We start from the raw sequence: 15,380 nt of genomic DNA, 5'->3' as shown, positions 1-15,380 counted from the left end.
TTCAGAAAGAGCTAGGTTAATGAAATAGACTGTATACCTCTAATTCTAGTCATGAATAAGCAGATTACTTAGAGATCAAGATAGTTTAAATCATGTTGTAGATGAAGAACATTATACAGAGGGTGAACTTAAACCATTGTGTGTAACAGGAAATGCCTGTCTCAGGGGACTGAACACAGAGGGTGATGCTATAAGCCTTTTCTGAGAAGTGAGACAATGGTACAACTTTTTCAGCAGTTGTGAGAAAGAGAGGTAGTGGAGACATAGTGATAAGGGCATGCTAGCAGTAATTGAGCAGTAAGAGAGAGAGCAATGAAGAATAGTTTAAGATGTTGCTTGCAGGTGAGGGTCTGTGAAAGACTGAGGGGAAGAGAATTGCTGTTTTTATCAGTAATTTCTTTTATAGCAGAATTTCTATAAGACTTCGGCTAAATACATGGATTTCAGGAGCTCTGTGGTATCAAGAGTTAAACTTTTTTCTTTAATCAGAATCATGGTACACTAGGCACTTGTGCAAAGGCAAAGATAGCATACATTGTCTAGAGGTTCAGACAGGCCCCATTCTATTGGGGATGTACTTTAGAAATAAGTATAAATATGACAGGCACTATTTTCTACATTTTCTTCTGGCAGGGGCTGCTGGTTGGGGAGCAGCAAACCAGCTGGATTATTCCTATGATGATTTCATTGACACAGTGCAGGAAGAAGACCTATCCAAGCATCTCTCTGCTTCTGCAAAGGCAGCACCTACTCGAGTCAAAAGACATAAGAAACTGAATGTTCCAATGACTGACCACAAAATCAAGTTAATATTTAACATCACAGGTGAGAGAAGTAAAATATATTCCTTCTCTTGTACATTCTTTTTTAAAATTCTTATTTCTAATACATACAGTAAAACTTTACCTTCAGTTCACAAAGCCTGCTGGAGATGCAGACAACAGTTTTCTGGAGACATTCAGAGCCTCATTTTGTACATGCCTGCTTTCCACTTTGAACTGGCAAGCTTGAGTGCTGCACTTGTAATACACTTCAGAGTACAATGGAAGTGCTGACTGTAAAATCTGTGTGCTTGTTGTGTTCTCTGTTTAAATCCCAGCTAGCGTGCCACTGCCTGATGAAAGGAATGATACACTGGAACTGGAAAACCAGCAACGTCTCCTTAAAACTCTAGAGACGATAACAAACAGGCTGAATAGGACCCTCAATAAGGAACCAATGTATTCCTTTCAGTTTGCGTCCGAACTCATTGTAGCTGACAGCAACTCGCTGGAGACAGAGAAGGCCTTTCTCTTCTGCCGGCCTGGTTCTGTGCTGAAGGGGAGAATGTGTGGTAAGCCAGAGGACTTGCTCCTTATACGTATTTAGAGTGCTTTTCAAAAGCAAGGTTTTAGAGGATACTTGAGAAGGTAATGGTTTGACACAGTCCAATGCTTGTGATCTCCCAGAACAATAAACTGCAAAAATGTTTTGTACAGTTTGATTTCCAGAGGATGTTTATGTTTCTAACCAAGACTTGTGGAAAAAGAATGCTTTTGTACCCAGGATTCCACTCCCATGGGGAAATCAGGCATATCCACACAGTTGGTGATACTCAGGAAAACAGTGCTTCATATGCAGTCTTTTAACCCTACTTGTTACTCTTGTGGATGAGGAGTAGCTCAGATAGGGAATTGGATCCTGTTTCTGTTCTTCACTGTTACACAGTGAAGTCATTACGATGCTCGAGTCAGACACCCCATGCAAGCCTATCTATTGAGGAACAGAATCACATTTCATATAAACAGGATTTGATTAAATGGGAACTCCAGAGGCAAGACATGTATAATTGTACATTCTAAGGGGAACCTTGTGTTTACAACATTACAGTCAACTGCCCTTTGGGTACCTATTACTCCCTGGAGCATCATGCCTGTGAAAGCTGCTGGACTGGATCCTATCAAGATGAGGAAGGGCAACTGGAATGCAAAAGTTGTCCATCTGGTAGCTATACTGAGTATCTGCACTCCCGGAGCATCTCTGAATGCAAAGGTGAGAACTTTGTCTTCTTCAGACAGCCACTTCTGAGTGCCTGGTCCTCATTACAGGAGCGCTGGGATTAAATTAATCTGTGAAATGAGAAGCAGTCCTAATAGCCCATTGATGCATGTGTAATGAAAAAAAGCATATGTGGTATGCAGAATGCCCTGGCAGATGTTTTAAATGTAAGAAGAGCTGGCCTCTAAGGTTTTGTTTCATTTTTGTCTCCTTTCTGTGAAAGTATGAGCCCATTTCACATAGACTAGTGTACTTAAGATGGTACCATTCTTGTTTTTGCCTGCCCCCTCATCCTATGGTGACTGAAGATGAAATTTTTGCATCCCACACTACAATGCTCTGGCATTAAGCATCTCAGCACTCCTAACTCTTTGCAACCAACTTGTTCTGAAAAAGAAGTTACGAGATTTGTCACCTATTTATTGTTTTGACGTTAGTTTTGCTCATTAAAAATGAGTAACTGAGTTGTAATCATGTGTGAAGGTGGTTGGTTAGTAATTCGCAAATACACTAACAGTGAGTAACTTACCACAATTTCTGTTTGTTTGTTTTTTGTATCCATGAAGCCCTTCAGAGTAGAGGAAACTCTAGAAATAAAAAGTCTGTGATGTGTATTGTGATTTCAGTATCATTTCCAAAGGTTAGGAGCCATGTTCCCTGTTGGACATCATTTAGTCTTTGTGATTTCTTCTGCTTTACAGCTCAGTGCAAGCAAGGAACATATTCATCTAATGGTCTTGAGACCTGTGAAACATGTCCACTTGGCACATATCAGGCAGCATTTGGATCCAGGAACTGCATCTCTTGCCCAGAAGATACAACAACAGTAAAAAGAGGCGCTGTAGATGTTTCAGCTTGTGGAGGTGTGTAACTAATGGGGCGGTAAAATTTCTAAAACAAAATATATATTAAAAAAAAAAGTTGTTTGAACATTGAGTTCAGACAAAAAAAAATGTTGTTTGAGCTAACGTAATCCAACTCATCTGCCTAAGATTTAGGTCAGCTTTTGTTCAAATGTGGATCAACATCATTTCCCAGCAAAACCACTGGCTGTTTCCTGATACCCTGTTTGTTTGAATTGCCCTCCTTCTAATTCCCAAGATGGATTCTTATCTAAAGATGAATAAAGTGAAATCAGTGAGAGTTAACTATATGAAAATAAATAAAACCTTTTTCCTTACAGAAGAGAAAGGGGATGACAGGATATACGTCACTCTTACCTCAGGAATGGTTTCCACAGTTTCTGTACAAAATTTCCATATTTTGACACAGTTTGTGTCATTTATTTTTTGAAGAAATTGTCCACAGCTGTCTTTGGAAAGTTTTTTTTTCAGAAAGATCCACAGAGGCAATAGTCTGCAGGGATTAATGGTACAAAAAAGGCTTGTCTTGTCCTTATTCCTTCTTCAAGAAAAATAAAACAAACAAGGTGTGAGAGAGAAAAGAGAAAGGAAGTTGCATTTGAAAGCTGTCTCCACAGCAGCAGAAAAAATAAAAAGAAATACTTTCTAGATATTTTCGTAGTCCTTTGAGAACCACATTTCCCTTAACAGCACAGGTAAATAAGTTTCTTTTAGGGTTTTGAATTACCAGTAGGTTTCACCCTACTCCTTGAAGCCTATGAAGGAACTGTGAGGGGAGGAAAGAAAATGTGGGAGAAGCAATCACTCTAAAAAAATGTCCTTTTGCTCTTGCAGTACCATGTCCCGCAGGAGAGTTCTCTCGTACAGGTTTGACACCTTGCTACCCTTGTCCCAGAGACTACTATCAGCCAGACCCAGGAAAGTCCTACTGCTTGTCTTGTCCCTTTTATGGAACAACAACCATCATCGGTGCCAGATCCATCACAGACTGTTCAAGTAAGCTGAACTATCTCTCCTGAGGAAAGTTAATAAAGGGAACCTCTGAAGGGTGGCCAGCACTAAACTTAACAGAAAACGTCCTGTTCACTCTCAGAACAAATGTAGAACTCTGCTTTCAAGCAGCGACATTCACTATTACTTTTGCCTGCTGGTGTTGTCTCTGTGCTAAATGGAACAAGTAACTCTGATACGTACCAATGCTTATTAACGGTGTACAGATATAGAGAGTATGTTGTGTGTGTATACATATATATATATCCATGTATACACATGGATACATACATGTGTATATATATATTATATATACACACTATGTATGTATGTGTACAGTGTATATATATACACAAAAAAGTATTTATTTGTCTGTGTATGCATGTATAAATACACATAAAATATGGGTACAAACACATATATATATTTAAAATCCTATGTGGTTACTGTAAATCCTGTTTTTCATTCCCATGCATCCACTTTTTTTCAGCATCTCTTTCGATGAGTTGTTAAAATGTAATTGTGATGCCCTCATAGAATAGGGACCTCACCATACAGTATTATTGACAACATTTTCGTATTTTTCCTCTTTAGGTTTTGGCTCTACTTTCTCAGCTGCTGAGGAGAGTGTGATGATGATACCAGCTTCTCCAGAAAATATCAGCAAGCAGTACAAAGTCAGCAGTCAGGCAAGGACAAGATATGTTTACTAGTATTACCTCTAATGAAAGAAAATGAGTGCCTTATGCCTGCAGTAAAGGACTAAGTTTTTTTAAAATGTAATTGTAATGCTGACGATATTTCCTGTACAGATGACAGTGATAGTCATGAGGAGAACCCTCAAACTCTCTTCACGATCATAGATGTTTAGTTGAGTAAAAGTGGCTGCATCAGCTATTGACGATCTTAAATTGTGGACTTGAATTCTTCACCTGATGTATGAAATATTTGTCATACTTATAAAAGACATATAAATTCTATGGAGGAGGCTCAGCCAATCCATAAAAAGCAGGTTGACCATGCTCAGTCATTTGATGGCTTCCACTTGGTGGATTCCAGAAGATGCCACCAGGCATCCAAGTTCCAGTTGTAAAACCTTTGTTTTGCTTATTACAATATAGATACACTTGGCAAGAGGCAAGCAGAGTTCTCTTCTGCTCTGAGTACCTACTTGGAGTATGGGCAAGTCCTCACATGATAGAAACTTCTCTAGTTACAATATTTGCCATAGATGCTGCATTACTGATATCATCTTCCCCCACCAGTCTGTAACTGAGACAAGGCTTCTTTGTACTAATCTAAAGTTAAGATACTGTGTTACTGGAGCGAAGTTGATGATAAGTTTGACCTGAACCATTATTTAACATATGGACAGGTGACAGACTGATCTCCCATGACTGTAGTTGACTATTTACTCAAGGACTTCACTGCATTCGGGTTTGCTACCTGAGAAAGCATAATGCCATACAGTGAAGTCCCACACCAGTTCATATAATGGCCAGTAGCAGGAGGTGATTAGCCTGTGTAAAAGGATGCAAAGCAGAGAATTCTAATATAAAACACAACATAGTATAAAACATTACCTGTCAATCATAGCTCAGAAAGCTCTAGGGGAAGAGCTGAAACAGTCATATGTTGGTAATTAAAAGGTCATTTAAAAATAGTAATTCATACTGCTGCTGCTCTTCTCTAGAAATAAGAATGGTTGGCGTGCAGAGGTGACAAAGAGGAAGCTCTAGAAGTTAATGCCAGCCCTATTTTTGTTCCCAGTCTTCCAAAGTGACTATAGAGTGTGCAGTTTAAAGTGAGAATATTTTGTTCCATGGATATTTCCACGTTTACTGTAATTGTGTTATTCTTGCTTGTGACAGGTGTTTCATGAGTGTTTCCTGGAACCGTGCCGCAACAATGGGACATGCAAACAGTTGGGAACTGGATATATTTGCATATGCCCTCTTGGATATACAGGTAAAGAATCTGAGAAGCAGGTGCAGGAGCTAACATGGCTCCAGGCCTTTAACACAATCAAACATAAAGGAGCAGAACATTTCTGTGCAAGAGTATAGCATAACTAATTGGAATATCCATCAGAGATTTACCATACGTAACCATTAAAAAAAAGAAATAACTCTTTGTGTTCTTGATGAATTATATAGTTTTTGACAAAAAGGGATTTTGAGTGAGATTTTATTTAGTGGTGTTTATGTTAAGTTCCATGGACTTGAGCAAGAGTGCATTGGACAACATTTTGTGGATTTCAGAGTCTTTTTCTTGGTCATATTTATGATTAGCAAAAACCGGAAATTTGTACTATAAACAGCTAATTCCACCAGATATTCCTGTACTCTTCCCTGTCAGTTTCATAGTTGCTCCAAAACAAACAGACAACTTATTATCAAAAAGTCACTGGTCTGTGTTATTTGCAACAGAATATTAAGTGCTACCGTCTGGAACTGATCAGACTGTTGTCTGATACGCTTCATACCTTTTTAACAGCATTTAGTTTCAGGTCTGTGTTAAAACACTACTAGACATCCCAGTTTTCTTTAGGTTTCATACTCAATTGATCAGTCCTGTTTTGCTACATTAAGCAGTCATGACTTCTGTGTTTCTGAACAATTCCATGTTTTGTTTCTGTGTTCTCAGCCCTTTATTTTGCCTTCTAGGCTTGAAATGTGAAACAGAAATGGATGAATGTAAATCATCTCCTTGTCACAACAATGGATTGTGTAAAGATGGCGTTGGGACCTTTGTTTGCCATTGCAAACCAGGCTATTCTGGTAATTTTATTGTTTCTTCTTCAGAAAGGCATTGTTTTTGTGCTAGGTAGATAAAACAAAACACAAGGGCTGTGTTACTTATTTCACTGAAATTCATGGAATTTTAACAGGAAAGCCGTCTGATCTACAGGCTAGAGGAAAGTTCCACTGTATGTGAATAGTTTTTTTAATAAAAGGACGGTCTCTGTAAGCATGTGTGCATGTGTGCTTCTGTTCTGTGACATTACTTTTCTGGAAAAAAAGGGAATGAAGATTACAGAACTAGTAAATACTCAAAGGAAAAATGCTTATGATACTGAATATGACCTGATCAGACAGAGCGTTTATGGAGTTGCTTTACTGCAACCCTATGAGTTAGTGAATAGTTTTTTCTCTTACCTCTTTCAGTAGTCTTCTTAACTGTCACATGCATGCATGTTGTAGATGTTGAAATATATGGGGTAACAGACATGCTTAAGTACTTTGCCAAAACAGTACCAAAACAGTATATTTCTGAATGTTGAAGTAAGCTGTTGAGGACATAATTTTGTGAGCAGATTTTTTAAAAAGGCCTGGTGTTTTCCATCAGAAATTGACTTCATTATGTTTATGTCTATACATGTATTGACACTTGTTGATTGTTTTTAAAACTTCATAAAGACAAACCACGGACTTACCATATTCCACATCCCAGCAGCTATATAATGCAGATGATCTCTGCGTATGTTTGCAGCAGTGCAGTCAAACATGGAGTTTATCATCCGATCTCAGCAGCCTTTTATTATGCAACAGCTACAGTGCAGCTCTGCCTTTCATACTCAGTCACTGCACCATGCAGAACTTGACTATGTGTTGATCATGCCTTTTCACTCTTGCTGTTTGAAGGTCTCCTGTGTGAGGAAGACATAAATGAATGTAGCTCCAGTCCATGCTTGAATGGAGCCCGCTGTGTTGATGACAAGAACGGTTACCACTGCACTTGTGCAAAAGGGTTCACAGGTACACCATTTTTTGTGACAGCCAGATTTCACTCTTTCTGACCCCCAGAAATATCTTCCTACCCTGGCCAAAGTATTTCAACCTTATTGCTGTATGTTATGTATATGGTTTGTTGATTTGGGTGTATTAGCTTCACTAGGTCCATGTAATTTCTTAGTGTCCTTGTAGTGCAACACTGTGGTTTCAGAAGATCTACTAGGTGATTGGTCTTCTATTCTAAATTTTGCCATTAAGTTACCGTATGGTGTTGAGGAAATAATTATGCAATTTATATGGCTTGAATGAATTGTTAAAAGTGTATGAATTGTTAATTTTAATTTAATTTTTAAAAACTTTCATTTTATTGTAACAGTGGACTAAATGGTCTATATTAAAACTACTTCTAATCCCCATGTTCTACTGCTTTCATAGATTTCTGTAACAACCAGATATATTTGTTGATTGTCATGTTGCCAAAGAACTCCACTATAAAATCACATGTAGTATCTTCATTCTTATGTGCTTGCAACATGAAGCCTTTTTTACACTAGAAATCTCTAATTCATGTGTGTCAGGCTTTCATGTCTCTCATGAGAGCTATGGTTCCAGCTTAATGTTTTTTGTAGTAGTTTTTCATTAGTTGATCAGAATAATTACTATGATGATTTCCTTATTCAGCACAAATTACTCATACAGTGGGCAATATCCATTCACATTCCCAACATTAATGTTAATGTGTACAAATGCAAAGATGCTTCCTGTAACCCTTCTATGCCTGCTTTACCTCAGTTAATGGAGTAAAACCCAATCCTGGTAGCTACTGTGGTGTCTGCTGTTTCCCAGAAAACAGGCAGCAGTCCTTAGAAACCAGGGAGGGGTCAGTGATCTTTCTCAGGTTAAATCAAAGTGGAGCTATTACTTTGTTCTTTTCTTCTCAGGTGCTCACTGTGAAACCGAGGTCAATGAATGCCTTTCAAACCCGTGTCTTAACAGAGCTATTTGTGAAGATCGAGTTGGCAGTTTCTACTGCAAGTGCCTCCCAGGTTTTACTGGTGTCTTGTGTGAAAGAAACATCGATGAGTGTCTCAGCAGACCCTGTAGGAATGGGGCTACGTGCAGAGATGGTATCAACAGCTTCAGGTGAAAAACAGATGATTGACATGATCGTCAGTGTGGAAAGTCAGATCTGTCGTGGTGTTTTGGACTTCTTAGATTTCAGCAAGGGATTTGGCAGTTTGATCAACTAAAAGGAGATTTTAAAAGGGAAACAAATAAATCCTAGCATCCCTACCCTTTAATTCCAAGGAAGGCAGCAAAGAAAATAGGCGGTTCGATGTATAAGCATGTTGGGATAGTAATATGGTAGAGTGTGAAAGGTTCATTGTGATTTAACCCTGAGCAGCAGCTAAGCCCACTGCAACTGCTTGCTCACTTTCCCTCAGTGGGATAGAGAAGAAAATAAGAAAGGAAGAAGTGCAAAGACTCATGGCTTAAGATAAAGACAATTTGATAGGTAAAGCAAAAGCTGCAGGAGCAAACAAAGCAATGTAAGGAGTCCATTCACTGCTTCCTGTTGACAGGCAGATGTTCAGCCAGTTCCAGGAAAGGAGGGCTTCATCCCACATGAAGGTTTCTTGGGAAGACAAAAACCATAACCGTGAACATCCTGTGCTTCCTCCTTCTTTCTCCCCAGTTTTATTGTCCCACATGATGCCACATGCTGAGGGACATCCCTGGGTCCAGCTGTCCTGGATGTGTGCCCTCCAGGCTCCTTTGTGCACACCCAGCCTCCTCACTGGTGGGACAGCACGAGAAGCTGGAAAGCTCTTGGCTCTGTAGTTGCACTGCTCTGCAACAACTAAACCTCAGCGTGCTATCAGCATGGTTCTCATCCTAAGTCCAAAACACAGCACAATACCAGCTACTAGGAAGAAAATTAACTCTGTTTCAGCCAGAACCAGAACAGGTGTGAATATTGTTATTCCCCAAAAAAATCCACTTTCCCAAACCTCACTTGTCTTTCTTTCCACTAGAATAGGTAGTGACAGGTTATGTTATCTGGTAATACTACTTTTCTGGAGCCTGAATGACAGGGAGAGATATACATGCTAGGAATAAAGAGGTGAAAATACTAACACATTAACGCTGATAGAATCTTCCAAATACTTCTGTATGCTTTTGGGTATCTGAACTTAGATCAGAAGTTATGAATACCAATAAGAATGTCACATCCTGGATCCCTGTAGAGACAGCTGTTGCTGTCTGGGTTTAACAAGTCTTTCCCTCCCTGAAGTCCCAGAATGTTTGGTGCCTTTCAGATATCCTGGTTTTCCCTCAGTGTAAGTAGTTCTGTGCCTGCAAAGTCAAATGCCTCTGACCTATAATTCTATGGACTCTAGAAGGCATGCTTCACTCATAGGAATTCAATGACTGCATCTCCCAATTTCATATGAAGAAATGCAGACACTGTATTTAAATATTGTATTGTCCCTATTAAGAGCTAAATTGGTGCAGTCCAATCTGCTTATAGCATACTAACATACTTAAAGGGAACAACTAAAACAAAACTGTTAATTCTGCAATATCTCTTCTGCTGATTTTTCAATATATGCCATTCCCATTGGCAGACCTGGCCTCACGTCCACATTTTCTTGTAATTACAGCAGGCACATTTGAAGTGTGCTTTTCTTCTCCTCCACAGGTGTCTGTGTGTGACAGGGTACACAGGACCAAACTGTGAAGTGAACATCAATGACTGTGACTCCAGTCCCTGCTTAAACCAAGCCACCTGTGTGGATGCCTTGAACTCGTACGTTTGTAAATGTCCCCCTGGCTTTACAGGCAGCAGGTGTGAAACAGGTACACAGGACCAAGTGTCAGAAAAAGGTGGCTTGACTAAGTCTCTGGGCAAGATTTGCACTGACTGAACTGATTTCATACAGCTTTCCCAGAAAGCAGATAGGGTGGTGGGACTCTGAAAGGCTGAGTGGAACCTGTGTGACTGCAGTGCTAATAAATGTAATTGCAGACAAGTAACACCATGTGTGCTAAGTCATATCTGTATGAATTTCTCTTTTCTAAGGCCCAGGTCTACCATTTTGCAACCCAGTTGGTCTGTCAAATGTAATTTGTGTTTGCTCTGTGTGTTTTAGTTAATGAGCTCTTTATGTTTCTTGTATTTTATGTAGGACTTTGCATCATAGAGCTAGAGATTAGGGTCTGGTAGTCTCAGTTTTAGAAGTTCCCTACAGTCAGCCAAAATTGATAACACCTGGTGCAATTTCCGCCTGGTTATTGGTGGAGTTACACTACACAACCACAAGGCTCAACTCCATTTGTCTTTGAGTCAAACAATTAAAATTGTACTGTTACACTAGTTGGTGACTTTTTAAACAGAAGTTGAGGAACTGTGTTGGTTTTACAGAGACAGTAGAGGACAATACAGGTCTTTTAGACAACATCCTATGTTTGAGTTTAAATAGCACCCAGCTTTCAGGAGAGCTCCAGATGGTATATTTTCATGTAGTATTCTGATAACACATGCCACTCTGCATTGACTGTGAGCAGCACAGAATTGTTGTTCTGTATCAGTATTTCGGTTCAAAACAATAGAAATCTTGTTGTGTTTTTTTATTTATATTGACTCCTGTGGGTGAAGTGGCACCAGCTGATCACCCCTTTGGGTTGCTGGATGGCAGATGGATATGTCAGTTCATTGGCAGATGGCTGAAAAGCATATCCAGTGCTGTGCAGGGTTCATGTTTATTCTTTTTTAGATTATCAGCTTCATTTTCAGTTGTGTTTCTTCAAATCCTTTGTTCTGTTTAGCCTTGGAAAACTCAGTATGCTGGCTGATGCTAAACTGCTGTACATTCTTTCTAGTTCTGACCAATTTAAAAGGAATAATTTTTGTAGATGTGTTCATTTTATTACATTTGGTTAGAATCAATTCAATACTGTCTCTGTGTTTTCAGGAATGGAGCTCTGAAAGCTGTTTGTCTTTGTTGCAGAACAGTCCTCTGGTTTCAATCTTGATTTTGAAGTCTCTGGTATCTACGGGTATGTCATTCTTGATGGTGTTTTCCCATCGCTTGGTGACATCACCTGTACATTCTGGATGAAGTCCACTGACACCACCAACTATGGAACTCCCATTTCTTACGCAGTGGAGAACGGAAGTGATAATGCATTTCTTCTGACTGACTACAATGGGTAAATCACAATTCTGCTTTTCTGTGGCTTACAAATGTCTTGAATTGATTTAAAAAAAAAAAAAAAAAAAAAACAGGCCAAAAGTCTGAATATCAGCTTTGCCTGTCTTGGCATAGGAAAACCTGCATCCAAAATCTGGATGTAACTGGAGTTTCCCTATTGTTTTGATTTCTCCTACTTTGTTGCCAAGTAGAAGAGTAATTGCAAGAAATCAGTGAAGTTTAAGAAGCAGAATATTTTTGTCTGGACTACATTTACATCATATTTAAATGACACATTGGAACAATGATTGGATAAAATTGAAGCTTAGCACTCACGGTACTTGCAGCGTGATGCCAAAAGCAGAGATTGACTCAAGAGACAACTTTAGGAATCCACTATGCAGCCGTGACTTGAGTCTTCACATTTTGGAACAGGAACACATCACTTCATTTCATTTTATTTTGCATGTGATAGTGGTAAATTCCAAGTTCTCTCAGAAAGCACAATTATTTCAAGAGAGATTTCTTGTGTGATGAAGACAAAGTTATCTTGTTTAGCAAATAACATTTCTTTGAGTCATGTGGGACTAGCCATGCTCTTCAATTTGCTTCATGCAATTGCGTCTGCTTTCAACTTCCTTCCATGCAGCTGGGTTCTTTACGTAAATGGGAAAGAGAAGATCACAGACTGTCCTGCAGTGAATGATGGTAACTGGCATCACATTGCAGTCACATGGACATGCACAGATGGGGCATGGAGAGTGTACATTGATGGAAAGCTGTCTGATGGAGGCACTGGACTCTCTGTCGGCTTAAAAATTCCTGGTATGATTTATTTATATTGCACCAGATCTGTTGCTTTTATTCTGTTTTTATCGCAGAATTTTCTGTACCTCCAAATAAATGTTTATTCTTGTGTTTTTAGGATGTTTTCAACATTTAGGCAGGGATCTTGTTTACTGTTCTTGCTCATGAGGACAGTTCCCTCAGCCTTACTGAAGGCCAAGTACGGATTTCTAGGGTTAAGTAGTAGGTAGCTTGTATTGGGGTTTTCAGAGTTTAGTCCACAAAGGAGCCTGTGTTGAGCTGTTTTCGGAATAGCTTGGTGAGAATATGTTTCTCACACAAGAAGGTTAACTGACATTTCTCTTAAAAATGTGTTCTCAAAGTTGATCAGATTAACCTTTTCCCGTTACTCTCAGACATCTTTTTAAAGTTATGTTTGTACGTCTTTCTAACAGGGTGGTTTTTGCTATTTCGTTGTTTTCATTGTGGTCAGCAGTCTTCCCAGTAATATCAGAAGACATGAAAAGGAATATCTTCAGGATCAAAGAGCTGTGAAAGGCCTGATGTTAGACTGTTTTCAATAGTGTTTTCATACCACCACATTCAAAACTTAGAGTTTTTTAAAACTCCCTTATCAAAAAAGAAAAAAAAGGCATTTTAGTCTGTGCACATTGTGCTTGTCCCTGTACTTCACATTAGAGTTATCTTAGAGACATAACCCAAAAAAGTGTGCAGGCTCAATTACATTTTGCCCGTGGTCCACACACTCCTGTGACTTATGTAATACACATCCATATAATCTGTATTGTTGGTCAAGGAGAGAAAAATTTAATTTGTGTGGATGTCAGAATGCTGACTGTAATCAGCTGTGTGAGGGTTTGGAATCAAATTTGTTCTGCCTGACTTCCTCAGCTTTCTTTAAAGCAGGAAGTTCAAACTAGCACTGTGAAATATGCCCCACCTGCTCAAAATTGCATTTTCTGTTGCCCTGTAATACACGTTACAGTGAATGCTGAGCTAGAAGCAGTCTCTTAGACCAATACTATAATAGTCTTATTAACATAGGGCAACAAAAGTTTTGTTTGGTTGTTTCATCTTCCTGTGGGGATTGCAGCCGTAAAGTGGTGTTTCCTAACACTGTTACAATTCTCTCTGATTCTAGGTGGTGGTGCACTTGTACTGGGACAAGAGCAAGATCAGAAAGGAGAAGGATTCAACCCAGCTGAATCTTTTGTGGGTTCTATCAGCCAGCTCAATATTTGGGACCATGTCCTGTCTCCACAGCAGGTAAGTCCCTACCTCAGTGTTTGAGCAGAGGAATCTTAAGCATAGGATGGACATTTGAAAAGGCATTCAGAGTTAGCTTACTGGACAAACATCTGTTCCCACAGAATTCAGAGGGGACCAGATGAAGCTCTCTCTTAGTGTAATGTGCTTAGTGCAATGAGTAGCTTTAAGAGTAGGTATGGTAAAATCAACACTGAAGTAACCTACTATTTTGACTGAGCCTTTCTGTGTTAAGTGGCTTTGAAAGAGAAATACACAAAAGACATACACAAAAACTAGTAATCTTATTAGGAAAGGGAGAGGCCCAATGAAATGAGCTCAGGGCCTGTTTTACTGGTTTCAGTTCCCTCATCCTGCTGTGTGTAAAGGCACGGTAAATCTACAGAGGGGAGGCATCAGGATTTCAGTCAATGCATTAGACACCGTGAAAAACCTGTTAGCTACATTGTCCCAGGAAAAGTCCAAATGATCAGTAGAACTGAATATTAGACTGCTTCTACTCAGGTACCAAAAATACAGGTTTGGAACTAAACTTACACAGAATTAAAAAAACAGTGTGGAACAAAAGATGTCTTCAAGGATGGTGATCCCACAACCTTTCTGAGAGACAAGTCGCAGTGCTCAATCATCCACAGAGTGAATATTTTTTCTTTAAATCCACCTGGGATGTCACACTTCAATTTACGACTACTATTTCACTCTCCCAGCCTAAATGATTCTATGATTCTGTGATTCTGTCTCCTTGATTACCACCCATACCTCTCCAGGAGCTGCTGTTAGGTACCCCAGAACCTTCTCTGTCCCAGGCTGAAGCAGCCTTCATCACACAGCCTCTTCTCACAGTTCAAATGTTCCAGCTTATCGCACTCTTGATGCCTTCCCCTGAACTTGCACCAGCTTGTCAATGTCTTCCTTGTACTGTGGAGCCCAAAATGGGATTCAGTACTCCAGATCTTGTCTAATAAGTGCTGAGGAGAGGGAATAATCCCTCCCTTGCTTCCTGGCTGTGATCCTGTTCACACAGCCAACTATGCTGTTGGTTCTCATTATTGCCAGGGCACATAGCTGCTCCATGCTTAGCTCACTGCCTGCCAGACTGCCTAGGACCTTTTCCACAGAGCTGCTCGCTGTCCAGGCTTTTCCCAACTTGTATCGTTCAGAGGGTTTTTGTCTTTCCCATTTGTTCTTGTTCAATTTCACATAGTCCATGTTGGCCCACGCCTCCAACCTGTAGAGGCCCCTGCGAATTCATCTCTGCCGTTGAACATACTGACTACCACCACTAGTTTGATTTTTGCAAACTTGATGAGAGTGTGCTCCATCACCTCTTCCTGGTCATTAGTATTTCAGTCTGGAAGGTCAGAAATTATGTATCTGTTGGTAACACTTGAATATCAAAGACCAAGTTCAAAGTCAGGGGCATTTCATGGGGGAAGGGGCTCAATAATAAATAATGAAAAGAGCAGGAAATAGAAAAGAAGCAAAGC

At 39.6% G+C, this 15,380-nt stretch overlaps 1 protein-coding gene across 5 annotated transcripts in view; it reads left to right on the top strand.

Moving 5' to 3' along the window:
- SVEP1 (sushi, von Willebrand factor type A, EGF and pentraxin domain containing 1) overlaps positions 1-15,380 on the top strand; it is a 127,778-nt gene that overhangs the window by 67,353 nt on the left and 45,045 nt on the right. For all 5 annotated transcript variants that reach the window (XM_083815952.1, XM_083815954.1, XM_083815953.1 and 2 more), the window contains 14 exons: positions 634-825; positions 1,100-1,333; positions 1,870-2,031; positions 2,739-2,900; positions 3,735-3,896; positions 4,485-4,579; positions 5,762-5,858; positions 6,557-6,670; positions 7,535-7,648; positions 8,566-8,767; positions 10,329-10,486; positions 11,638-11,839; positions 12,470-12,645; positions 13,769-13,893. In XM_083815952.1, the coding sequence (XP_083672078.1) occupies positions 634-825; positions 1,100-1,333; positions 1,870-2,031; positions 2,739-2,900; positions 3,735-3,896; positions 4,485-4,579; positions 5,762-5,858; positions 6,557-6,670; positions 7,535-7,648; positions 8,566-8,767; positions 10,329-10,486; positions 11,638-11,839; positions 12,470-12,645; positions 13,769-13,893 (2,195 nt within the window). The remainder of the gene's footprint in view (positions 1-633; positions 826-1,099; positions 1,334-1,869; positions 2,032-2,738; positions 2,901-3,734; positions 3,897-4,484; positions 4,580-5,761; positions 5,859-6,556; positions 6,671-7,534; positions 7,649-8,565; positions 8,768-10,328; positions 10,487-11,637; positions 11,840-12,469; positions 12,646-13,768; positions 13,894-15,380) is intronic.

Source organism: Anser anser, assembly GCF_964211835.1.
Source record: "Anser anser genome assembly, chromosome: Z".
Classification (NCBI taxonomy): Eukaryota; Metazoa; Chordata; class Aves; order Anseriformes; family Anatidae; genus Anser; species Anser anser.
This window is presented reverse-complemented; position numbering and strand designations above follow the sequence as displayed.